The 27,723-nt window shown below is 46.6% G+C and overlaps 1 protein-coding gene across 4 annotated transcripts in view; it reads right to left on the bottom strand.

Moving 5' to 3' along the window:
- The window catches only part of RAB3IL1 (RAB3A interacting protein like 1), a 308,069-nt gene that overhangs the window by 16,602 nt on the left and 263,744 nt on the right, over positions 1 to 27,723 (bottom strand). For 2 of the 4 annotated variants that reach the window (XM_078681296.1, XM_078681297.1), the window contains 3 exons: positions 11,937 to 11,960; positions 10,978 to 11,077; positions 1,575 to 1,641 (listed from right to left, as the gene is read on the bottom strand). In XM_078681296.1, the coding sequence (XP_078537422.1) occupies positions 1,575 to 1,641; positions 10,978 to 11,077; positions 11,937 to 11,960 (191 nt within the window). The remainder of the gene's footprint in view (positions 1 to 1,574; positions 1,642 to 10,977; positions 11,078 to 11,936; positions 11,961 to 27,723) is intronic. The other 2 variants (XM_078681298.1, XM_078681299.1) reach the window with 1 other exon arrangement.

The raw sequence follows: 27,723 nt of genomic DNA, 5'->3' as shown, positions 1-27,723 counted from the left end.
GCCCAAAGTTCTCTCTGTGCTCAATGGCATCACTCCCACCCCTATGTGGTTAAGTACCGGGGAAGTATCTGCCTGTGACAAGGTGGTTTGTGGCGTCCCACTAGCTTGGTGTATGTTTCCCACTCCTATCAGAGCGGCTGGTTGTAGATTAGAAATTTGCCCCTTATCGACAGCCAAAATAGGCCTTACAGTCTGGCTAGACCCGGTACCACTGTTAGAATTAGATGGACCATTGACTACAGTAGATTTTGGCCTTGGAGTATGAGTACCATGACTTGGTCCTGCCTGTTTCTGAGCGGATGCCAATGAAAGTTCGAGGCACACCAGTCTGTTTTCAATGGAGTCCAACCGTTCATGCAATGGGTGACACATTTTCTTAAAGGTGCCCTCCAGTCTTTTCCAGAAAGAAGGACCCAACTCCGTGTGTCGATCCTCCCCCCTATTGTCCAAACGGCTTCCCTGGCTACTTCTATCAGCCCCATCCAATTGTACGGGGTGATTGGTGACATCACTGCTGGGTCATTAGGTGGAACATTACTTTTGCAATCTTGCTTTTTTCCCTCCAGCATTGGTTTGTGGACCAGGGTGTTTCCTTTTTGCTTGCTCCCTCCCCATTGGCTGGACCATAATAGCTTTTACTTGACCAGCAGATCGAGTCTTAATTTTAGGGGACGGGTCTCTAACTATGTCGCTGCTGGGCACTCCTTCTCTTGGGGAGTTGTCACTTATATTCATAGTTATTGCTGATTGGGGTGAAGAAGTGGTTGCCACTCCTGAGGGAGGAAGCGAGCCCTGCGAATTGGGTTCTAAGTGAGTCGGTGATCTGGCATGTGCCAGGGGGCCCAGTGAAGACCTTTTATGGAAGGATGTGTCCAAGGATAGTCTTTTTTCGGTAAGTTCTATATCCTTGGCAAGTGCAGTTGATACCCTTATAAGAAAGTTATCAAGAGTTCCTAATAGTGAACCACCAGTTGATTTCCTGCAACTAGGATCACCATCTTCTAAGGTAGCCATCCTTTCAGTACCATGTATAATACTCGATTCGGTATCAAATGAGTTCCAGTGTGACACTGACCTTGTTAATGCTGTGGCAGGTGTTAGAGGGGTGGCCCGTCCCGTCCTTATCCGACCATGAACGGGCTTAAACGGGCCCGCCCTTGGCCCGGGCTTTGCCCGGCGCGTCCCGCGGAGTGGGCCTCTGCGCCTGCTTTATGCACCTCCTGGTGCGGGCACGTCGTCAGCGGTGCGCGCCGCCGCTCTGCCTGCCGGGAGTTGTGGTCCCGGGGCGGCGGCGCAGAGAATGGTGTTTGCTGACTCTTGGCCGGTGGCGGCGTGCAATGTGGCCCTCTGGACTCTTGGCGGTGGCGGCGGCCCGTGCAGGTAAGCTTTTTGGCAGATTACATATGCACAATGTCCTTCAACATAGCTCCTTAAAGGTGGGAATACAAGAATGCCTAACCTGGCAAACACTGATAAGACAATTACTGCTCTGGAATAGGTATGAGTTAATTGTCCCAGTACCTCCTACCCCACCTAAATCCCCTACCCAAATCCATCCATCACATGATTCTTACCATCTTGTCTCACTAGACCCTGCTGGATGTATCTGATATATGTGAAGAAGTTGCACACTGCTGTGATCTGCAAAAGAGATGAGGGGTTAATTACAGAGCAACATGGGAAACTGGTTACTGTGTAGATGGAGGGGAGAGTAAATGAATTAAGAATAAATAAATCATAGAAACGGAGAGCGGGAGGGCAAGAGACAAAGAGATTGATAGTGAAAGAGAGTGAAGAGAAGGAGAAAGTGGAAGAGAGAGAGGGTGAGACAAATAGTGAGTGAGAGAGAAAAGAGGAGTCAGAATGAAGTTAAGAGAGACAAGGTAAGAGAGGATTAGATACAAGGATGGAAGACAGAAAGAGAAAGATAGAGAGAAGGGGGCACCAAGAGAATGACAAGCATTGGCATAGCCACTAGGTCTTGCCTTTGGGACCTGCTGCATAACTAAATACATGTAAGGTCCCAAAGGCAAGACCTATTGGCTATGCCAATGCTTGTCTCTTTTCCTGTGCTGCATCTCAAACATATTTTCACAATGACTGTTAGTAAATATACTCTTATAATGTGCTCTGCTGCTCCTGGACAATAACCGTGCTATACAAAATCAATAAAAGAAATACATACAAATGCACCCGTTATGTGATGCTGTAACCCCTTTGCCTCCAAAGACCTGAACATCCCCCAAAAAATGGCTGCATTAGGCTTTTTTTCATTCCTTCCACCACACACAACGAACTGCAGAAAAACCTTCATGTACAGTGTTCACCAGTTCATAATTTCACGGACCGTTGCCACTTCACAGATGCCTTTTAGACAGAAAATAAGTATTAGGCTGAGGTCCGGGATAGTCTCAGCTAATCATCTTGAAAGAAACACATTCTTCTAGGATTACAAAAGCATGATGTCATGGGATTGGTTGAAGAGCATTTCTGTGATAGGCTTGACGAACTGAGTCCTCGTTGTTTATTGGTCTTTGGTGATTAGAGACTGTTTTAGTTTACTATTTGCTGTTGAGCATGATAGTCAGTTGATCACGGAAATTGTACTTTCAGAATTTACCTGATACACATCCCCACCTTCTGTCAGCGAACCAGTTCCTTTTTCTGTTCACTAGGTCATACATGCCAACATTTCAGAAGAGCAGAGGGAGAAAAAAAAAAAATCGGGAGAACGGGGCCTTGAATCGGGTTACTGGCATGTATGGGCTTTAGAAGTGTGCTGCTGCAGGATTGGACATTTGAAAAACAACTGTACTTTTTTTTAACCTTTCAGAAGCATGGAGCGCAATGGCAGGCAGAGAGAGGGCGATGCAAGTGTTGTGCACTGGCCTGGCAGGTTGCTGGCAGTGCATGCTCCCCCTTCCCCACCCCCCTGTGTGACAGCCCGGGCTGAAACAGCTTCCTGTGCACACACACACACACACACAGCCGCCCCCCACCCGGTACTTCACAGGTCTTTAAAAGACCATTCCCTTGTTAATGACGCTTTGTTGGTTTTTCACCCCTTCTAGAGCCCCTGCATGGCCACTCTGACTATTGCTGGAAGAATTGGCACTTTACATACCAAGCCCTGTCAGCTGAAACCCAGAGGAATCGGGTTTTTGCTTGCAGGAATCAGGAGGCGGGAGACTAGCCTTGAAATCGGTAGTCTCACGCCTGAATCGGGATGGTTGGCATGTCTGCTGGGTGACTTCGCCTGTCCCACTCGGTAAACCGGCATGCAGGCCTGAAAGGGTTGTAAGCACGGTGGGCAGTGTGAACCTGATCTGGGCTGGTGTGGCATGTTTACCTCTCCAAAGCTGAACTCCGCCCAGTCACAGGGTCCGTGGCTTCTTGTGCAGACGCGAGCCACCCTGTCAATAACTGCTTCATGTGAGCAACCTCTTACTCTTAGCAACGGTGTAGTTTCACGTCCGTGTTCTCTCACGTGACCAGGAGAGGTAAGAGCAGCTTATTTCAATCGCTAAGGTAGATTGGTAGCAAATTGCACGGTGATGAAATGATGACCGGAGTTAGAAGCATTTAGTAAGAGAGGGAGCTTTGGTGGTATGGTCGTGGTAGTAGTGCGCCCGGATGATTTTGAGTCGACATTTGTTGCTGATGGGCAGTTAGGACACTGTGAAGGGGGTTTCCTGTATCAATAACGAGCCTTGGCCCGAGGGAGGGAGGTGGCAACAGGAGGACGCCGAGGCAGATTTTAAACAAGCTGTCGGTGTGTGAAAACATAGTGCGTCCCAGCTAATGAAGGAGTGTGTGTAACGCCGCAAGTGAGAGATCCAATCCCGGTGGGTGGGGCCAAAAGTGGACAGGGCGGTAACAAGGAGGGACTAAGAAGCCTCCTTTCCAATTGTGAGCCAGTGTTTACCATGGAGGATGACGCCAGCAAGTAGAAAAGATGGGCTGGGCTTCAAGTCCGCCTCTGAAAGCTTCGGAATCCGTATTGATTCCAAGAAGCCCTCAGCATGCCGAGAGCAGCGCATGCGCTGCTCACACCAGGCCGAGACGTAAAAAAAGAGGGAGAAGGAGTCTGACAAACTGGCATGGTGTTATTAAACACCAGATGTGTAGTAGGGCACGATTACTGATCGTACGGTCCCTTGACAGAAATAGTTTGAATAATATCCTTTATTCCACCATGAACGTGAAGGAGAGAAGCAAGATACTGGATAAGACACTACAGAGTGGAGATAGAGTGGAGCGAAACCCAGAGAAGGAAGAAATAGTTGCTAGTGCTTCTGGAAGATGAAAGGGTTCCAAGAGATTCCTTTGAAAGTCGGCAAAGGCGGTTGTGGTATGCTGGAACTATGACAATGTTAATGATGGAGAAACTGCTATGAAAACACATCAACTGCATCTATCAGTATAACAACCGCTCAATATTCAAGTGTGGGAGGTAAGTAAAACAAGGACAAAGGATAAGTGATCACAACTTTCTCAAAAACATAAGGTGACCGTACACCCTGGGCTAGGGGGTCAGATTTAGTTTTTTGGGCTGGGAAGTGGGTGGGGGATAGTTTTTTGGGCTGAGGGGCTCCTGGTTCTAATTTTCACTCCGTAAACGCACTTACAAAGCAAGAGTACAATTGTTTTTAAATGTGTAGATAAAATGTAAAACTGGTAGTCATTTTTGATTTATTAATTGAAGAATGATAATAAAAGGATTAAGGGAAAAGTATAGACGAGGCAAGGCAAGAGACTGTGGAGTGGAATGTAGAGGGGCCCTTAGCTTGCACTACTCTAAGAAAGGAAATTCTTTTTTTTTTTCAATTTAAGAAGATTTTCAGACTTGATAACCTATGTCAGTAGGGGAGGAGATGCCCCAGCTTCATCGGGGTTGGGGGTTCACTAATATAGTGGTCATTCTTAAAAAAGATAAGCCACCGGAGGAAAGGGGCTCTTACAACCCTATATGCCAGATAAATACAGACGCTAAAGTCTTCTCCAAAATACTATCCACAAGCCTTGCCCCTCTCATGTACAATTTGGTTTCAGAGCAGCAGCATAAATTTGTCCTACAACATTACCCTATGCACACAGCAAAGAAAATGGATACAGTTGTGTCTATGTAGACACACATATATAGGAGAACAAAGCTAACAGAAACAACACAGGGTGTTCCTGTACAATATTGCAACAGTTGAGTCCTTTAATTATTTCAAAACCAGCCAGCCGACACGTGTTTCATCGCTTTCATCCTCAGGGCTGCAATTGAGGCAAGAAAAAGATAGGCGGTCGCTCCGCCGGTGATAATTCCGACCCGGCAGGGCCCGTGACCTAGTGCGTGGTTTCCAGTTGGAAGTAAGCCGAAAGAAATACACTCATTGGTGTGTTGTCAAATTTATTCAAACGCCCCTTCACTTCAGAGACTCTGCCACGGCACTTTTTAAAAAGGAATAACGTTGTTCTATAGGTTGACGCCAGAGGCGTTTACAGATGGCTGTAAGCCCGGAGAGGCGGTTGCGAGGCAATCAAGGAGCGGATAACTCCACGAGTGTATGCCGGGACGTTGCACCTCCATGGCGAACAGAAGGGGAGATAGTGGGCACCCCTGTCTGGCTCCCCTTTCTACTGCGAACGCAGGACAGATATATTTACCTGTGTGGGTCCTATGTTTATTATGCAGAGAACTTCGAATAAGTACGGCCATAGTAGCATATCAAAGGCCTTTTCGAGGTCTAGTATTAGACACGCCGCGTTAGGGGACTGCGCTCTCACCCTGTCTTGTATATGAAATACTCTACGTAGGTTTTGCGATGTGTTACGTCGTGGGATAAACTCGCATTGAGCTGGGTGGATCAATGGCGTCAGTATTTGGGCATACCGTTCTGCTAGTATTTTGCCCAGTATCTTACAGTCTGCGTTTAGGAGGGTAATTGGTCTGTATGAAGAGAGGAGTGTTGGGTCTCTATGTGGTTTTGGGAATGTAACTATGATCGATTCCCTAAGGCAGCCTGGAAGTTCGCCTCTATCTAGTGCGTCGTTATACATGGTCACCATGTGTAGGGTCAATTGGGCTAAGAAAGTACTATAATATTCGAGTGGGAAGCCATCCATTCGTGGTGCTTTTTTCCGTGCTAACGCTCTAATCGCCTGGGAAACTTCCGCTGACTTAATCCTCACCTCCAACGTTTTTTTTATCCACAGGCGGGATTTGGGGAAAGGGTAACGGGCGCAGGAATCTAGTTGTTGTTTGATGGTCACACTGCCCTGGGGCTTGGTAAATGCTAGAAAAATAGTCATAGAAAATACGCAGAATGTCTAGTTGTGAATGTCAGAGAATACCAGATTTGTCCATTATTTCGGTGATTGGTTTTACCTCCAAGTCCTGCTTGGCAAGCCAGGCTAGGAGTGTCCCCCCACCCCTATTTCCTTCCCAGTGGACCCTGGAAGCGTACATCCTGAAATTATATATTGCGGAGGTCTCTCAGCATCTCCACGTGATTTGTTTTGGCAGTGGCCACTTGCTCTGGGGCAGCCTAGTCCCTGTCTGCTTTTTTCAAGAGATCCGCAAAGGTTTGTTCTGTCGCTTGTAATGACTTCTGCACACCCCTACTATTTGCTGTATACAACGTCCCCTCGCTACCACTTTGTATGTGTCCCATTCGATCAGCCAAGATGTCGCTGTGCCGGTGTTCAGTGTGAATTGCACCTGGATGTGTTCCCCATGCTCATGCCTGAAGACCTGGTCAGTGAGGCAGTCTTGCGGCAATTTCCAGGTGGGTATGGGGGGTGAGGTGGCTTTCATCTAAGGGTTAGTATATGTGCATTGTGAATTGATAGCATCCTTCCCAGATAGTCCGTGTGCTGTACTTTTGGGAGTAGTGTGGTGGAGCATATAAATCTAAATAGGCGTATTCATAGGCTATGTGGAATGGAGTGGAAGAAGTATAGTTTGGTGGTAGGGTTTCGTGCTCGCCATGCATCTGTCAATGCCCAGTGTTTCACCCATATATTAAAAATTTCCGTTTGTTTATGCGCTGGTGAATGCACGGGTGGGGGTGGGATCTGTCTAGGCTAGTGTCCAGGGTGCAGTTGTAATCACCGCCGAGTATCCACGGGGCTAGTGTGTGTTGGGTTAGCAGTAAGGCGACCTGAAGGGGTTCTAGGGAAATGATCGAAAAGGGGGAACATTAAACTAAACTTCAGGAAACATTCCCAACTGGAGGGACCTATCGCTCGAGGCATCACGTCCAAAATGTACATCTCAAGTTCTTTATTGGAGGGGGGTGGCTGAGCTTCTTTGGTGGGAGCCAACGTCATGGCTGGCCGCTTCATGACGATGAATTGAAGATGCCTGGTTACCTCCCTTGCAACTCACGGTTTTCTGGTTTTGGAGAGCGCTGTGGAATGTTCAGGATACCATTGCAGTGTAACTCACTGCGCCATGTAGGTGTTTGTTGGTCGGATAATGTGGTCTTGGAGAGGCCTTCCCTTTTTCCGTCTCTACAGCCTCGACAGATTTCAGTTTGGCCATCATATCAGTGTGCCTGCTGTCTGTGGGGTCACCAACGGCGGTGTGACTGAGCCATCGCTGGAGGTTTGCACATCACTGATGTCCTGCTCTGTGGTGAAGAGGTGTGGACCTCTGTCTCCGTCCGAGCTTTCCCCATCAGACGTGTCACTGCCGCTGCTTGTAGGGCTCTCCTGCGTTCCGCTATGATTTGTTCCAGGTCGGGGTTTGGTGATGGGGACCGACTGTTGGCTCAGTTGCGTTAGAGTGATCCGCTTGTGCTGTTGTCATCGACTACCGGAGGGTCGTTGATTTTGTGTGTTTCTGCGTTCGACCAACTCCCCCAGGTGTTGTTCCACCCAGTTTCCTGCCTCTGTTGGGTCCGTAAAGAAGTGTGTAGTCCCGTCGTGGATGATCTTGAGGGTACGGTGCGTTTCACAGTGAGGAACGTAGCTCGTTGTCTCTAAACGGCTCGGGAGTAATCTGGGAATAACATGACCTGCTTGTCCTCAACTCTGAGCGTTCTCGCTTGTCTAGCTGTACGTAGCACGGGGTCTCTGTCTTGGTAATGGAGCAGTTTTAGAAAGAACGGTCTGGGTGATGACCCTGGAGGTGGGTTACGGGCCGGGACCCTGTGCGCTGAGAAGTACGGAGTAAAGTCCTGCGCCTGGGTGTAGGTTTTGATCCATGTTTCCACGTTCCGAATAGGGTTAGCCCCTTCTACCCCCCTCCAGTAGATTCAGAACTCAAATGTTACTTCGGCAGGAACATCCTTCCAGGTCGTCTGCTTTGTTTTCTAGGGCCTTCACTCTGGTTTGCAGTTCTTTGATGGCTTCTTGATGCGACTGTATTTGAGGTTCCACGGTTTGGAGCGTTCTCTCCCCTGTTTAACTTTATCCGCTAGTTTTCTGTGGTCATTACGCAGTAAGTGGATGTTCGTGGCTAATTCTCTGAGTTTGCTCTCCATGGTCATTCGGGAGGGCTCTATTGACGCTAGGACTTTGTCCATTTTGGTGGAAATAGATTCTGAGTTTGGGGGCTCCGCCATCGACTTCACGACTGTGGGGTCAGGGGAGGGTTGTTGCACTATGGTTGGGGCTGATGTTGTGCCTGTTATCCGTTGTCGCCCCATATTGCTTAGGGTGTGTGTTATTCTTTTTCTGTCAGTCTTTATGAAGCACCTTTAGGGTTCACAGTCGGGTGGTGGCGAGATCTGCCGTTTCCCTCAGTGCAGTAGGATTGTTCTCTTTTTGTGGTATAGGGTCACTTCAGTAATAGCACAATCTATGATAAGGACATTCATTAGTTGTAGCTGGATTTGTCTAGTACTGCACTGCTGAGATTTCACCCATCAAATGAAGGGTTTTAGTTGGCCCAGACGTCAGAAAGAGGGTGTTGCGGTTTTTTATATTGTCAGTGATGATGAGGCCCTCACCGTGGTCTCCCGTTACTTAGCTGCTCCCAATCTTTGTAATACTGGTGAAGATGATGTTTCGCTATGTGTTGCACTGAGGGATCCTGCTCCGGTGGGTGCCCGGCGCTACGGTTCTTTTCGGCACCCTGCGCCGCCAAGCTCGACTCCGAGTTTTCTGGGAGCGTCCGGCGCTGCCGGTAGTCTCCTGGGGGGGGGGGGGGGTCTTCTTACTTCGGCCTTGTGTGTCCCCTTGGTTAGTGATCTCTCTTGGGTCGAGCAGATAGTACCAACAAGACATACTCTTTAAAAATGGAAAAGGTTTTGCATTTGGTGTAAAACTCAGAAACTACACCCTTTTTCTTCTTCTGCAGTGCAAATATTACCTTATCTTCTACATTTGGCAAATTCAGGCCTTGCTCATGCCTCCATCAGGGTTCACTTGGTGGCAATATCCTGTTACAGAAGATCTTCTACTGGTGCTTCTCTCTGGTCTCACAGATTGATCAAACAATTTCTTAAGGGACTCTTCAGGACTTTTCCTCCTGTGAAGACTTTGCCTCCTACTTGGCAACTCAACATAGTCCTTAATCAGCTCATGAAACATCCCTTTGAGCTGATGTACAGGGCTGATCTTAAGTACCTATCTTGGAAAACGGCACTCCTTCTCGCACTTACTTCAACGAGGCGAATAAGTGAGCTCCAGACTTTCTCAATTCAGGAGCCCTTTCTGCAATTCAAGCAAGACAGAGTTATATTACGAACAAACCCAAAATGTGTACCAAAGGTCCCATCGGACTTCCATCTGAATGAGCCTATAATCTTGCGCTCTTTCTTTCCTAATCCTCACTCTGCAGCAGAGAGAACGCTACATTCTCTGGAGCTTAAACGCTGCCTAAGGTTTTACATTGAGAAGACGAAAACCTTCCGTAAATCCAACCAACTCTTTCTGGCTTACAGTACACCTAGAAAAGGTCTCCCTCTCACTAAGCAAAGTATTTCATGCTGGATCTCTGCAGCCATTTCATTCTGTCACGAGCAGGCGGGGCAACCCCTTCAATCTAAAGTACGGGCCCATTCTACTAGGGCGATGTCTACATCCATGGCGCTCTTCGCAGGTGTGCCTATCATAGACATTTGCAGAGCGGCAACGTGGAAGACGACGCATACATTCACCAAGCATTACTGCCTGGATGCACAACTCATGAAGGATGCTGCAGTGGGACAAGCAGTGCTTCGTCATCTATTTCGATAGAGGTGAGCCTTCTTTTCATCCCAACGTCCTTTCTCGTGTAAGCACATTTCTCTATTGTATTCGTTGATGGTATTTCTACTTGCATTTTGATGTTTTCTATTGCTCAGTTGATATGTTGTTATCTGGTGAATTTGTATATTTTATACTATCCGAAATGTGCTTATCATTGCTTGCTACTCTGATTCAGGCATGTGAATCTATGAAAGATACCACTAATACTGGATAAGAAATGCATTACTTACCTGTAACTGCAGTTATCCAGTATTGGTATCTGTCATAGATTCACATGCAACCCTCCCACCTCCCCTGGAAGGGCTCATCTAATTCTCTCAGTAATACGCCTACTTAGCACTGTGCGTACGAAAATCTGAGGGACTGAGGCTCCTTCCAGGAGGGTTCTAGAGGGAGGTGATAGCAGATTGGCTCTTATCTAGAGTTTGGGTCTTTCTACAAAAGGACATGTATATGTTACTAATGTGAGGCCTTTGGGCCTATTACTCTATATGTCTAATGAGACATTACTTTATTTATGTACCGGGGACTCCCATCCCGACGACGGGGAATGATTCAGGCATGTGAATCTATGAAAGATACGCCTAATACTGGATAAATGAAATTATCAATAAACCCAAGACTACAAGATCCAAATGAAAGGAAAATACAGAGGAGTGAAAGAGACATGTCACACGGAGACTCCAAGCTAGATATCACATTCACAAAGAAAGAGGGACCTGCCATGTTACTGAGGGAAGAGGATTACAGTAGTCCTGCAGGACGGTGACACAAGAATGGAGCACTTACCCTGGCCCTGCAGGATGGAGAGATGTAGTAATAATTCCCAGAATCCCCAAGCTTGATCCGATGCTTACATACTCTGGACATCCCGCTAAGTGCACACTTCCTGTGGGGAAGAGAAAAGAACAGAAAGTGGTCATGCCATGATAGCCGCCTGTATAGAGCAATAGCTGCAGACAGTGCAGAGGAGGTAGGACAGGTAAATACACCAGCCAATCCACTCTGTCGTTCAGTTTCATAGTGAACAACAGTAGAGAGGGAAACGTTTGGTGGAGGGGGCGGGGTGGGTAATGAAGGATCTGGGCATGCAACAAGCTGGACAAATAAATCAGGAAGCTGAGAAAGCACAGCCATGAGCAGGAGAATGGTTCAGGCTTGGCAATGAATAGTGGCTTTGATAGGACATGAGAGAACCATTCTATTTTGCCAAAACAGTTCCTTCACACTCTCTTTTCTCACACTCTCTCTACCTTCTGTGCTTCTTTCTATGTCTCTTACGTGCTCTCTCTTTCTCTATCCACCCAACTCTTTTTCTACCTCCGGTTCTCTCTTTTTCTCTCTTTTTCTCTCTGTCTCACTCTTTCCCATCTCACTTCATTCTCTCTCTTCTCTGCCCCCTCCCTCTCCGCTTACTCCCTCCCTCTTTTGTTTTCTCTCGCAGGGTCCCTTTCTCTTGCTCCCTGTCTCTTGCAATCCCTTACTCAGGCACTCAGGGAGTCTCTGATGATTTTAGATTGTCCAGCTCAGATGGGCAGTGACACTTTTAGCCAGACAACAACATTCTCAGGCAAGCAGTGCCTATCTCTCCCATTATCAGATATTTTGAGGGGTGGTCTGGTTTTGCAAGTGATGGTGTTAGATGCCACTGCAACTCAGTAGATTTCAAGATATCAATCCATACATAAAGTTAGTCAGGGACTGGTTAGTGGAGCAACATTCGCTTCATGAACTGTACAATCACTTACGTAACAATGTGTGCCCGGAACCCACTACGGGAAACAGAAAAATAATCAAGTCAAACCAGGCTTCCATGGGCACAGCACCCCGTGTGCACACCAAGAAAGTGTAACACCATAAACATAGCTCTCCTCTGAATCAGAGAGAGAAAGTGACTCCTGGGGATAGTGTCCCATCAGACTACATGCAGAGAGAAATCTGTGAAGGGCACACAGGGAGACATCTTAACGACAGCAGCTCATCTCCTTGCAGAAAACACTCTGAGATGTCCTTGAAATAGCATGCAGGGCACAAGTCCTAACAAAAGAAGTGGGGGGACCAACCTAGTTAATCAGTATGCAAGTGACATCACGGGCACCTGACATCATGGCACCTGACATCACAGTACGCGACATCACAGTAAGTGACATCACAGGAAGTGGCATCATAAGAAGTGACATCAGATCTTAAACCCTCGTATATATGTTTAACATGTCTATCATGAGTACATTGGAACACATTTCCAGTATACAGGGAAAGCCGTCAGATTTAGGCAGATTTACACTTTTGTAAGGTACACATAAAACAATGTTGCCTTTTGTCAGTGTACATTCCTCCACTCATAGTGCTTTACAAGACAAAATAGTGAGATTTACACTATAGCAACACCTCCTCAGGGGTAGTAAGCACTATATAAATGCTATTTATTTTGTGTAAATACTGAAAAAGACCAACACATCTGACTTTTTTACAGTGAATGAATATCTTGTAAACAGGGACTGAACAAAGTGACAAGCTGCCTCTCTTAAGAATGTGTGAAGGGCTAACAAGGTGTGAGCCTTTGTTTCACCTCTGCTGCATTTGCATCTAGATGTGAGGCTCCTGACTGCTCCCAGCCTGGAGACTCGAACAAAAGGAGGCCTAATAACCCCTCAGATTCGGCTTTTGTTATTGGCCCAGCAGGAGTCTGAACTAAGAAAGCCCCGTCTCCGCCTGCATGTTGTTGTGGATCGAAACCAGACAATGTGCAGGCGCTGTTAAATATGTCCAGGTGTTTGAAAGTTACACCGGGATGAATTTGGCATATTTTTCAGTGGGGCCCAACTTCTTGGCAGGGTGGACGGTGTCAACCCTGTGAAAATAGTCGGTGGACGCCGTCCACCCACGTGTACACTTGACTCGTGCCCTGATAGCGCCATTTATTTTGAGGTCTCGTCTGAGACAGCGCATGCGCTGTCTCTTCGAGAAATTTAGTAAGTGGCTTTTAACACCTTGGGTGCTACTGATATTTCTCCTCCTGCGCTGAACTTTGAATTTTCCCATTGTTTGTGACAAGGTCAACTCGTCATAAGCACAGCGCAGGTAACACCCATGACGAGCTGACCTTGTCACAAGCATCGAATCGGTTAAAAGTGCCACCAGAGGCTTTTGCTGGCCTACAGCTTGCATTCACGAGCTCGTGCACATGCACAGCTGTCATCTGTGTTTTCATTGCTGTAATCAGGCTTCTCTACTTGCACTGCCCCCTCCCTTTTCCCCCTCCCTCCTGGTCAGCTTCATTTGTGTCTTCTAGCGGTGAATCATGCTCCTCTGCTCGCACTCCCCCTCCTCTTCGTCATTTTAATTTGTGTCTTCTATCACTGTGAATGATCCTGCTTCCACCAGGCACACACACCACCAGCCGTCAGTGTACGCTTCCACCAGGCACACACCACCAGCCGTCAGAGCACACTTCCACCAGGCACACACACTACCAGCCGTCACACACTACTAGCCGTCGGTGCACGCTTCCACCAGGCACACACCACCAGCCGTCAGTGCACGCTTTCACCAGGCGCACACACACTCTACCAGCCGTCGGTGCACACTTTCACCAGGCGCACGCACCACCAGCCATCAGTGCACGCTTCCACCAGACACACACACCGTCAGTGCACGCTTCCACCCGGCACACACACCACCAGCCGTCAGTGCACGCTTCCACCAGGCACACACACCACCAGCGGTCAGTGCACGCTTCCACCAGACACACACACCACCAGCCGTCTGTGCACGCTTCCACCAGGCACACACACCACCAGCCGTCTGTGCACGCTTCCACCAGGCACACACACCACCAGCCGTCAGTGCATGCTTCCACCAGGCACACGCACCACCAGCCATCAGTGCATGCTTCCACCAGACACACACACCGTCAGTGCACGCTTCCACCCGGCACACACACCACCAGTCGTCAGTGCACGCTTCCACCAGGCACACACACCACCAGCGGTCAGTGCACGCTTCCACCAGACACACACACCACCAGCCGTCTGTGCACGCTTCCACCAGGCACACACACCACCAGCCGTCTGTGCACGCTTCCACCAGGCACACACACCACCAGCCGTCAGTGCATGCTTCCACCAGGCACACACCACCAGCCGTCAGTGCACGCTTCCACCAGGCACACACACCACCAGCCGTCAGTGCACGCTTCCACCAGGCACACACACCACCAGCCATCAGTGCACGCTTCTGCCAGGCACTCACACCACCAGCCGTCAGTGCACGCTTTCACGGGGCACACACACCACCAGCCATCAGTGCACGCTTTCACCAGGCACACACACCACCAGCCGTCAGTGCACGCTTTCACCAGGCACACACACCACCAGCCGTAAGTGCAGCGCAGGCTCTTCTCAGAGTTTCTTGGTAAATATGTGTTTGATGCCTGGGAGGGAGTGGGTCGAGTTTCCTTAAACCAGGCTGAGTATGCAGGTGCAGTGCATGAACTCCTGTGTGAGTGAGTCATACTGCCTGGGGCTCACTCACTCCACACTGGAGAAGTGAGGCTCATTGGTTAGAGCGGCAGACCCTGATGCAGAGGTCTGGCCCGGGACCAGGGTTAACTCCCGCCTCGGCGGGTCTTGGGCTCAATTTCCTCGGACCTGATAATTCTCGCCTCGGTGCCTAATCTAATCATGGGTCCCACTCTGCAACTCTGGGCAATAGCTTGCTTAATCTCCACAACGGCCCCAACAGCGCTGGGATGCCTGGCTTCACCTTGGGGGTGCCCAGGAGTGGACACTTCACAGGGAAAAGCCAGGAAGGGTTCCACAGCGGTATGCGTACAGCGCCTAGAGGCCTCAGGGTATAAGTGCGCTATACAAGTACGAAGTTTACAGTTTACAGTTTACACTTGTAAATTGCGCCTGCACCAGGGTTTTTCTCATTTGCAAAATTCAGGGCATGCGCACAGCTAGAAAAACAAAAACAAGAAATTGGGAATCAGAACATAATTTGCCAGCACTAGTCTTAAAGTCCCTATCAATTTAAGTGAAGAAAAAAGGTGCAAACGGGCTGGAAGCACAATTCCCTATACTCCCTTAAATTAGAAGCTGATTCAAAGAACCTAGCATTCAACAATTTAATAACACATGGTAGCCCAGCACACTTTAAACAAAACTTGTAATAATCGTGGAAAACAGTTCAAAAGGATCTAGTTCCATAGACGAGTCGATGTTCGATTTCAATTTATTCTTTATTTTTCATTCTTTAAAGACTTTTGAAAGCATCACTTTTGGAACCGCCAACGTGTTTCGTCCCATCCAGGGACTTCTTCAGGGCTTGTAAAGTAAATATAGGCTATTCAAGTTGATAATTATTGAATCTCAATGAAAGGAGTATTCTATTTGGTAACCTTTCAATTATTCGCAACTGGTGATTATATAATCTCACTTTAGAGCGCTTCCTCATGTATTGAGCATAATATTTAGCAGGTGAGAAGTCTTTTTTACGGAGCAGTGTTCCGGATATAGTAGTTCCGGTCCTGCAAAGAGATCCTCGGTCGCGTCCGCTTCACTGGGTTCACCACGGTACCGTGGTGAACCCAGTGAAGCGGACGCGACCTAAAGTGAGATTATATAATCACCAGTTGCGAATAATTGAAAGGTTACTCCTTTCATTGAGATTCAATAATTACCAGTTGTGAACTAATGAAAGATCATCAACTTGAATAGCCTATATTTACTTTACAAGCCCTGAAGAAGTCCCTGGATGGGACGAAACGCATGCGCACAGCTAGGCAGCCCCCACACCCTTGAGAATGACTGCTTCCTACAACCAGAATGGAAACAACATTCCGAGCAATGAAAACAAGTTCATTTGATGCAAAGAACTGTTAACAAAAACCATGTCCAGCTATTGTAGATCTGACAACTTAAACAAAACAGCAACATAAAACAAATAAGCATTGGCATAGCCAATAGGTCTCACTTTTTGGACCCTATTAGTATTTAGTTATGCAGCAGAATATCCTCGGTGCAACAACACCAACTGTTGCATGGCTAAACACTTATAAGGTCCCAAATGCAAGACCTGTTGACTATGCCAATGCTTGTTTAAAGTGGGGGGATATCTGGGCAGAGAGTCTTGAAACCCAATACCTGTAAACCATCTTGAGTTACTTCGAACACCCAAACAGCAACTACCACCATGACAATATTAATTATTTTTACATCAACTGGGAGCATACAACCTCATGGGCACTGACCTACCAATGGGACTGAGTTTCAGCAATTCAAGAAAAGTGCAGCACAAATCAAGATACTGAAGGACCCAACTAAAGGGGGGGTTCTCAGGTTCCATGTTCCTTGTGGCCTCCAGTATGTAGCCCAAACACCCCCTGCCCTTTTGGTATTGTGTACAGTGAAAAGGAGCTAAACGTCCCAGAATATATCCCCATTTTATGAGGCTGGTAACAACTAAAAGTTCCAAAAAAGCAACTATTTGAACGAGTCTTTATTAGTCCTTGTGGTTCAATGAACCCCCAGCTACCGCATATATTGTGCAGAATATTAAATGTGTATCCTTGTTAGGGAAGTGTAGTGCTTATTTTCTCCTTTTTAACTTAATTTACATTTTTCATGTTGTGACATATACTGAAAATGAGTAAGAGGAAAGCACAAGCCTTTCCTCTAACATACAGGGGCATATTTAGAAGAACTGACGCATCGCCATTGATGTGTCATAGATATATTTTTTAGTAATGTTTTTGTTGATTCCGTTTCAGAAAATACAGTATGGTGCATAAGTTTGCATTAAGAACGAAGGGCATTGTAAAGCAATAGTACGCAGAGTCAAATCAGCAGTGGTACAATTATAAGTCGAAACCGACATAGCTACCTCAAGACAGCATCTTATTTTGATACAAACACATGTTGTGCACATGACGAAAAAAGTCCCACCTCCCGTTTCGTTTCCTACTCTACAGTTGGTGACCGGGGTTCATCGGTCTCTCCACCCATCTCAGCCAAGGGTCCTAAATTTTAGAGCACCCTCTCGCCCCATATGTCACCTTCTCTGCCGCCATATAAAGATCTATGCCTGTTCTCCATTCGGTCACTGTGGGGGAGAGGAGGTTGAGGCTCCCCAGTATTTGGCAATGTCCCTCTTGGCAACTACCAGCCTTAGGTTACACAGCAGAAGTTTGTGCCGAGGGACGTCTACCTCTGAGGGGATGCCCAACGGGTATATTTAGCATCCATTGGCAGTTGTGCCCCCACTATTTTGCCGAGTTCCTCTATTATTATGGTCCAGTATGATTGTATGTGGGGGCATTCACAAAACGTGTGGATATATGTCCCTCTCTCTCCATCTTACAGCGGAGACACCCGATTGTCTCAGCCCTCCCAAATGTATGGAGTCGGGCCCTATCAAAGTATGCCTTGTGTAGGATCTTCAATTGTATCAGTCGCAGCCTTAATTTAATGGCCACCTTTCTCAGTTAATGTTGTGGTAGTTTCTCTTGGGTCTTGAGGGCCTTTAGACTGTCCAGAATGCTGTTTATTCAGGTTTTATATGTTTATATGTTGACGAGATGGCTTTGTCTGGTATTTTTCCCGGAAGTAGTCTTCCCTCCAGGAGTGCATATTGAGGAATGTTGGATGTGTCTATTCTCTCCACCCTCCATGCATGCTATAGTTGCAAATATTTGTACCTTTGGGTGTCACGTTGGAGTGAGCTGAAGGAAATCAGGGATCCCTCCTCCAAAAGGTCACCCAGACTAGATATCCCAACCACGTCCCAAGGTCCGAATCCCTGCAGCTTCCCCAATTCTTGCAGGCGTGTTACCGCCCAAAGTGGGGTTTCCCTCGTGAGTCTCTTGTCTCATCTCATTTGTCGTTCTGTCTCCTTCATTCAAGTGGGCTGCCCAGTCATATGATCGTATGTCCGAGAGTGTGATTCCCACCATTGTATTGAGTACGCTGGAGCGCCACCCTCGGATGACCCCCATTCCATAGGAGCATGCTTACCTCTTTTGTCAATTGCCATAAAGATGTCCTGTGGTATCCTATAGTACCATTTTTTGAAAGATATAAAGCAGCTTCAGGAGTGTGACCATTTTGTACATGGTGACTCTGCCCAGTAATTTCAGGGGTAGCAGTCTCCACCTTTCAATGTCTCTGAATTTTTGTCAATATCCTCCAGATGTTATGGTTGAGACATGCAGTGGTATTGGTGGTTAGATAGAGGTCCAGGTATCTGAACCCCTCTCTGTCTAAATGGAGGTGTCTAGGCAGGTCTTGTGTATTTAGGCACCCCCCTATTGGATAAAGGCTTGGCTTGCCCCATGTGAAAGGACACATTGCTGGAGTTGCGTCACTTTTGTGACACACTCCAGCAATGCGTCACTTTTGCGCCATGCAGATAAGTCAGAAATACTGACGTATCTGTAACTCCTTGCGCAGTGATGCATCATATTGTAAATATGACGCATCATTGGTGTCGCAAGGAGGGCGCAATGAAAAGTGACGCATTGCTGTTTTGACCAGCGATGCGTCACTTTTCATAAATGAGGCCCTTAGGCTCTACAACTATATTGTACGCAATTGTACCCCATTGTTAACATGCATGTTATCTTCACGCCAAGCTTGGTGGTACTGCCTGTGTTAAAAAATCTGACCAAACACAATCTGCGCCTGACTCCTAACAAGAACTTGTGGTGAAAAGGGTTCAGTAACCATTTGCAAATATTTTAGCCCCACTACCTATTCCAGAATGACCCTAACTATAGGGAAACCAAAACGATGAATGACGTAAAATATAAAAAGGAAGATTTGAGGGCTAGTAATTGAGAAAGCCACTACATTTATTTATTTCAGTCCATTTATACAGCATCTAATTCACTCAGTAGGAGTAACTTGATACTCCATGAATGGGGCGAGGTCTCAACCAACCATAATTTCAGAACACATGACTTATGAATTCCAGGATTGTATAATATGGAAAAAAGCACAATTTTTACAGATTTTTCAAAAACAATGTTGAATCATAAGGAACATTTAGATGTACACTGTTACAGAGCTCAGAGGTGGCAATTCTGAAAGCTCTCCTGATGCAGCTTTTATTTTTACTCATGGAGATGGAGAACAGGTTCAGTAATCGAGAATATAAAGCACTGGTAGGGACAATACATCATTTTTTTCTTCATGTCAAAAGGCCCTTTGTTCTTCTAGATCTTGCTGCCCATACAATCTGACTTAAATTAAATTCACGTATGGACTAGCAACAGTACAACAGTTTATGGTGCATTGACACAGTCATAAACTTTAAAAGATTGAAAACAAGCCTCAAAGCACTGTTCTAAATTGCCAGTAGCTTATTAATTGTATCATTGCTGAGCCCCTGGAGAATAGCATTATAAACGTACAATCACATTTGCCACCATGATCCTCCGAAGGAACAAAATAAAGGGGAAGATTATCTGTAGAATGTGAAGAATAAAGCTACAGGCATTTGCCACCTAAGCAATGGGGGCCTTAAATTCCAGACTGGAGTTCATTGAGACGCTGAGGGTCCGATTAAGAGCTTGGCAGTGCGGCACCGGGTCCGCCACACTGCCAAACTAGTGGTGAGGCTTCCCGCCAGATAAGGAGTTTCCTCCTGCCTGGCTTTCTTTTTTTGCAACCCCACGATGGTGCCTCTAAAAACGGGTACTGCAAAGGGAATGTCGAAAACAGTTCCTGCACGCCATGGACTGTGAAGTCCATGTCGTGCAGAATTGGTGTGCATGCACACAGGGAACAGAGGCGCCAGGGGGGCCTGTAGGGCCCCCTTTGTTTTCTCTCCACCAGGATTTACATGAAGGAGGAACCGCCATGTAAACCCTGGCAGAGATGAAACTCCTAATATGCTTGGTGGGACTGAGACGGTCCCACCAAGCAGATGAATGCCTCTACATCACCGCAACACCGCCAGGGAACGTTGATTCCCTGGCGGCTGCGGCAGGGCTCTGGCGGACCTACCGCTCTTCTTGTAATAAGGTGGTGAGGAGACCGCTACACTCCAGAGAGTCTGGCGGTCCATGGAACGCCAGACTCTTAATATGCCCCTTAGATATCTGACTTCCTGCACTGGAGTGGGACAGCAACATATTCAGGCAGTTCAGAGAGTGGATTCCCAAAAACTGACTCTTGAGTATAGCAATAGGATGTCAGACTTAGATGAGTTCACCTTTAAAATATTCACCTGTTATAGCCTTCATCGTCCCTGAGAGCTCTGTACTTAAAGTGCAATGGTTATCTTTAAGTTTGACCATCAAGTTCAAGTAGATAACACCACCTTACTTGTAAATGGTTCCCTAAAACCCACTAGCAGAGCTGCCAAAGGCCTCCGATGCAGCTTAAAAAGAATTGGGGGTAACAGTACATCCCAATTTATTTAGATAGGTTCCGAGCTGAAAGGGCCTAGTTGTATTACTGGACTGTGGTCCTTCAGAAGGGATGAAAACCTTGAAAACTCCATTCCTCCTCAAACTATTAGGGGTGAGGACTCGGTGATCAATGGTATCAAAGGCGGCAGACAGATCCCATAAAACTGTGACCCTGAGTCACCTCGCTCTGTCAAACATTGTTCCGAGATCTACCACCACTGAGATTACTACTGCTTCCCACCATAACCAATGGATTAAAACTCAGCGAACACCCGAAAAAGTTACAAATTGTAAAAACAAAGGCGGTTTACTTCATTAGGCATCAAGGTAAATAATAAGTAAGTGCATGCAACAAAACGACGGATGGGGTTTTTGGTCCCTGGAGGTATATGGCTTCGAGCATGAAGATCAGGAAACAGTATCCAATCTCTAAAGCTAATGCTTGGGGGTTCATTTTACAAATTGGATGCCGTCAACTATAATGAAAAGAAGAGGTATACACCGGGGAGTGAAATCGATTACATTTGTAAGATGATGCAATGATACCAGATGGCTCAAAAAGCCAAAAGAGCCATGGCTTAGACTTTGCGAAAGTGTAGTTCCACAACGTTAATACAGGCATGCAGCAACCAGTGTACCAGTACATCTATTTAATTCAGTTTTTAGAATTGAAACTCCGCTGCAGTCGGGAAAATCATTGAGTGTTTAGCTGTACCAAGAGGAACAGAAGATAATTCCCCCTTCACACCAATCTATTTCATTGTTCAATGCCGTCTCTAATATTTACTGTTAAGTCCTGATACGCAAACTACAGCAGTGGATGAACAAACACAACATCCTTTCATGCGATCGGGACGGGTGGGGGGATTGAAAGGATTGGGCACTTCAGGGTAGGGTTTGCAGGGACATAGCTTCAGGGAGGGGGTGGATGTTTGGGGTGTTAACAACCCCCCCCCCACCCCCACAAAAAAAATGTCTTCTGCAGTAAATAGTTGAGGACAGGTGTTTTAAGTCGGGTATGGGGAGGTATCTGTCGAATTTCACCTTAGATTTTTACATACCCACACTGACAAAAACACACTCTCTCGTCTCTGCTTTAAAACTTGGTTAAGCTGAAAACTATTGTGTTTTAAGTACCCCTAACAATCCGCACACCTCTCTCTTTCCACTGCTTCTAAAGCCCCATTGTGTCCTGCTTCACATAATGTATTTTAACAAGCCATGCCAGTTTGATTGTTGGGAAATCTGAAGCTTACACCACCCCAATCTTAATGACCAAGCTACTCCCCTGAGTGTTTGACTTGGTTATAAAAAAAGCATTTTGTTAACATATGCCTGACTTGGCTGCCAGAGTGAAAGATGTGGGAAACACATCTACAGCACTCTGAGGCCATAAGTTACTGAAGATCTGAAATATACCATGAGACAAATGTTCTCTGTTTTGCATGTAAGCCCCCGTACAGCCAAATGTAAACAAATGGCAGTGTATGCCAACCCTGCTATTTGCAGATGTAAAAAATATCAGATAATATCTTGCTCAGAAGCCTGTAACCAGTAATGTCATAAACAAATCTTTAACACTTTGCCACTTAGAAAGCATGTATATTAAGTGAACATGCCTCATGCAGGATTTGCATACACTTCTCTGTTGGTTGGAGGTAACCAAACCTTAAGACCGCAGGTGTCAAATTGTTAAATTCAACTGCCTGAGGTCTAGGTGTCTGAGCTAGCCCTGATTACAAATTTATAGATCTGGCTTCAGCAGATGGTTTTCATGAGCAGGTACAGACATTTCCAACAGCATCGAGTATCAGGGCTATTAAGCACAAGATGCTGCCACAACAATGAGGGGCATGGATACTTGCCTCATTTTCTTCACAACATATGGGATCAACTGTGGTGGAGGAAAAGCGTAGGCGAATATCCCTAACCAGTTCATCTAAAGTGCATTCTCCTTGGACTGTGATTGAAGGTACCTCGAGGCGAAGTTTGGGAATTCTGATTTTTGTGTGTAGTGGCAAACAAGTCGATTGTGGGAGTGCCCCATTGGCAAAATCCACCTTTGAAGCAATTGGAGATTTATCTCCCATTCATAGACTTGTTGAAGTATCCTGCTTAGCTTGTGCACAAAGGGATTGTCCACCCCCACAGATGCTCTGCCAGGAGCTAAATGTAATTCCGAACGGCCAATGCCAAATATTTTGGAGAAGAGGGGACAGCTGGGGTGAGTGACCCCCCTCCCCCAATCTGCATCCGGATGTAGTGCATTACCATCATGTTGTCTGTTTTTATAAGGACTTTTTTGCCTTGAACGTACCCATTAAAGGCTTTGAGAGTTAAACTGATTGCCACGAGTTTCTTATAATGGATATGGCAATCCATTTTTTGTGGGGCCCAGGTGCCCTGAATAGTCATGTGGTTGAGATGAGCTCCCCACCCCAGGAGTGAGGAGACTATGGTAATAATTACTTGCAGTAGTGGGTTGAGAAAAGACCTGCCCAGCAACAAGTTCACTTCATGAGTGTGTGTTGAATTCTAGGCTGAACCATCACTAGATCTTCCCATTGACCCTCTGCTTGTAACTACTGCCTCACTAGACACTCCTGAAGTGGACATTCATGTCGCCTTGCTTCCAGCACTATCGCAAAGCATGAAGCCATCTTCCCCAACAGTTTAATTCCATTCTTACATTAGGAGGATATGGCACCTGAAAATGAGGCATCAGCCTTTGGAATGCCAATACACTCTATTGGTTCGTTTTCCCCTTGATGGCATTTAGCAGAGATCCAAGAAGGGGCTGGAAATGCTGTTGCTAGAGATACAACTTTTTGCCATTTACAGTGAGACCCTGCCTGTGTGACAATGACAGTGCTTTCCGAGTGTCTGCTTGGCATTCCACTCAATAGCAGTACGTTATCAGCCAATCCTCTATACAAAGAAAGACATAGAAGACGTTTCTGCTCAGGTGCACAGCTACAGCTGCTAGACTTTTGGTAAATAACCTTGGGGCTGTTATGATCCTAAAGAGTAGTACTTTGAATTGGAAGTGTTGGCCACTTACCACAAAGCGCACATAGCAGTAATGTGTCAGATGCATGTGGCTGTGGAATTTTATGTCCTTGAGATCGAGGGTTGCAATGAGATCATCTGTGCAGAGCAGCAGAATGACGTCTTGCAGGGTAGTCATGTGAATACGCTGCAGAGTCTGTTCTTTTTTGGGGATCATGAAGTACCAGTTGGAGCTCCTTGGCACCACGAGTCGGGAGTTACAAGCTCAATGCCACCTTTGGCGAAAATCATTTGTACTTATTCCTGTGGAAGCCATAGATGGTCACAACTCCTAACATGATGATGAGGTGGGTGAGGTGGTATGATGTGGCTTTCAGTGGCACTCCAGGCAGTGCCCCTGCTGTACCACTGAGAGAACCTATTTTTGGAGGCTATTTTATCCCACGGTGGAAGGAAAAACCTCAACTTTCCCCCAACAGGTGATGTGTCATCATGGGGTCAAGGGAAGTCATTGCATGGAGGTAGATGCTTGAGGACTTGGGTCCCTGTGTGTGCCTTGAAAGGACTGATGTTGGTAGCAGTTAAGGAAGATCTCACCTGCTAATTATGGAAGACAGACCTTGGGTGTTTAGGTCCACAGTGCTCCCACAGCCTTGACAGTCTTTGCGTCGCTTTTAATTTTTTCAAGCATTGAGTTGACCAATAGGCCGAACAGAGATACTCCATGAAACATAACACTGATGAGGTGTTGTACCTCTGGTCTAAAGCACAACACTTTTAGCCTGGCATGGCATATGAAAAGGATGATGGAGTTGATTTCCCTGGAGGTGGTGTCAGCAGAGTTGTGGGCACATCAAATGTACGTGTTTGAGATAACATCCCCTTCCACAACAAGTTCTTGTCCCCCCCTTGTGGAAAGTCTCAGGAAGATGCTTCACTAACTCCTCCTTCTCCTCTCTGTGACAGTGATGATATCTGGATGGCAATCAAACTGAACTGGAAATCCTCCATTGGGGGTTGCCTCCACAGTCACATACTTCCCAACTGCATTACATTTCTTGCTCTCCTTATATAGAGGAAGAGCATGTCCTGTTGCCGAGCTGAGACTGTCTGTGTACCCCACCAAAGAAACTTGGCCCCTGATGTAAAATAACATGTCTGTCTGATCTTGTATTTTTCTTGACTTGTGGGTTGACAACTCTAACCTTGACTAGGTCCTTGGAATTGTCTGTATTTCATTTCACCTTTTAGCATGGGAAAAAACGGGACGGATCTGTTTTTAGAAAAGTTTCGACCAACCATATGGAGCTTTACCTTAGGGTGTTTTACGGTCCACTGTATGACTGCATGGTAGGCATTAGTATTATCCAGGGAGAGGCCGTCACAGGATAGAGCTCTAGGCTAGGATCGTGATGGGGATTAACATGGTAATATTGCCAAGGGTCATCCCCATCTCCGGATGTAACAGGGTCATCATTAGGATTTTGAAGATCATAAGGACTGCTTTGGTCTGGGTCATAGTGGCCAGAGTGAGAAGAGAACTGTTGTAACTGAGCAGGCGGAGGTGATGGTGGTGTGTGAGGCCTAGCGGTAGGAAGTTCTGGACAAGGAGTAGTGACCTTTTCTCTAGCCTTCTTGGGAATCAGAAAGGACTGTAGCTCATCCAAAATTCGCTACTCGAAGGTGAGTTTCTACTTCTTGGTTATGTAAGGTGTATGTGACTGAGGGGGAGGATTGTCATGCTAAGATTTTTCCAATGAAGGGATAAATGAAAATCTTTTGATGTCTGATATCGGGCAACCCAGGGGCCTCAAAGGTGAATGGGACTTCACTGGAGTCGGATTTCGGCATCAAGGCCTATTTTGGAGCCAATCTGAAGGTAGATCTCAGAGTTGACTTTGAAGCGGATGTCAGCTCTGTGGATGTATTTTTGTCAAGGATTTTGGTAGAACCAGCACTGATGGATGCTGACATTCAGTGCCCTTTACCAAATGGTTTTGAAGCCTATGGGGTCTCTCAGGTGTTAGAGCCGCGAGCCGGGTTAGAAGGTCAGTGCCACAAGGTTTGATGCCCTGCTCTCTCAGGAGCGTTACTTGGCCTCAACAGTAGGACGCTTTTGAGGTCGAACCCTGGGGTTAATCCTCAAGTGAGCGTTGTGAAATGCAGGCATAATGTGAGTTTCTCTTCCTATGCTTCTGAGGCGTTGGAGGACAAAGCCACTAGTCTCGGTTCACCCTGCACCGGCTGAGCCTACGCATTTCCTCTTTGGAGCTAATGATGTCCTCGGTTTGAACGAGTACCAGCATCTTGGGTGATTCTCAACACTACATCTTTTGGTATATCCAGCAGCATTCCTGTCAGTACCGGATGGGTATTTTGCATTTGAACGCCTTACATACCAAGCAGGTTGACTACTCATGGCCCGGAGACAAGCAGAGGTTGATTACTTGATGATGGTCTAACCATTGATCTGATTATCAATTTGATCAGAGTTTCTTCGAGAACGCTGCATCAACCCCCTCAATGTGCGAATCTGATGGTCAAAAAATCAATCTAAGATAAAGACTTTGTCCTGGAGCATTGTGGGCTAAGGGAGGAGTCATGAAGTATCTTGTGACTCCAAAACAACTTGCAGACATCCGTGGAGAACAGTCAATGGCAGGAGTAAGCAAAGCTACAAACAGCTTTATTTATGCCTTCCTATAACATTTCACAGACCCAAACACTAGATGGTGGCATAATGCCCAGTATGTGAATCTACAATAGCCTCAGGCGGCAAACATATCAATGCCAGAGCATATGAACATGTTGATGTGTAAAGAAATATAGGAATCCCCTGAGTGCAGAGTGTCCTTCCAGCTTTTGAAAACACTAGGGCTGGAGGAGACTGCGGCAAAAGTGTCCAATTGACAAGGGAGATGGGGGTCAGAGAAGGTAATAGGCAAGATGACCAACAAAAACAAGCTTTGGCAAAAACCAATATGTATTGCCTATGCAAGAGCTATTGGTTCGTCTTTATGTATTAGCCAAGTTGTACACCAGCATGGCTGCTGTTCCACACAGCTAAAAGTTGATGGGGAAAGGAGACTGGAGAGGTGTATCATAAAGTGGAATAGAGTGGAGTGTTATGGAGTGGCGTAGAGGGTCATGGAGTGGCATACAGTTGTGTAGAGTAAGAGTTGAGTGGCATGGAGTAAAGTGGAGAGTCATGAAGTGGCATAGAGTAGAGTGGTGCAGAGTTTTCTGGAGTGTCATGAAGGGAGTAGAGTGTTGTTGAGTTGTAGGGCGTAGAGTGGAGTGGCGTACAGTGTAGCAGAATGTCAGACTGGAGTAGAGTGTTGTAGAATGGAGTGGCATAGACTGGTGTCATTGAGTGGTGTAGAGCACAGTGGAGTGGCGTAGAGGGTGCTGCATATAGTGAAGTAGAGTGTTGTAGAGTAGAGCGACGCAGAGTAGATTGTCATAGAGTGGAGTGGTATAGAGTACAGTAGTGTAGGATTGTGGGATGGCATAGAGTGGAGTAGAGTGTTGAAGAGTGGAGTGGCATTATGTGTCAGAGTGAAGTGGCATGCATCTTAGTGGCCTAAAGTGAAACAGTGGAGTGGAGTTGAGTTGAGTAGTCTGTCATAGAATAGAGTGTAGTAAAGTGGCATGGAGTGGTGTACAAGGAATTGCATAGAGCGTTGTAGAGTGGGGTAAGGGGGTAGAGTGCAAAGAGTGTTGTAAAGTGGAGTGGCATAGAGTGCAGCAGAGTTTAATGGAGTAGAGAATCATAGAGCGGAGTATTGTGGAGTGTTGTAGAGTGGACTAGAGTGAGGTGACGTAAAGTACAGTCAGGGAGTGTGCAGTGGCATTGAGTGCAGCAGAGTTTAATGGAGTAGAGAATCATAAAGTGGAGTATTGTGGAGTGTCGTAGAGTGGACTAGAGTGAGGTGACAAAGAGTATAGTCATGTAGAGTGCAATGGCATAGAGTGCAGAGGTCCAGAATAGATTAGAGTGGCGTAGAGTAGAGTGATGCAGAGTAGAGTGGCGTAGAGTGTAAGGGTATAGAGTGCATTGGCGCAGAGTTGAGTAGAGTGGCGCAGAGCTGAGTGGTGCAGAGTAGAGTGCA

This window comes from Lissotriton helveticus, chromosome 3_1 (genome assembly GCF_964261635.1).
Source record: "Lissotriton helveticus chromosome 3_1, aLisHel1.1, whole genome shotgun sequence".
NCBI classification, from domain to species: Eukaryota; Metazoa; Chordata; class Amphibia; order Caudata; family Salamandridae; genus Lissotriton; species Lissotriton helveticus.
This window is presented reverse-complemented; position numbering and strand designations above follow the sequence as displayed.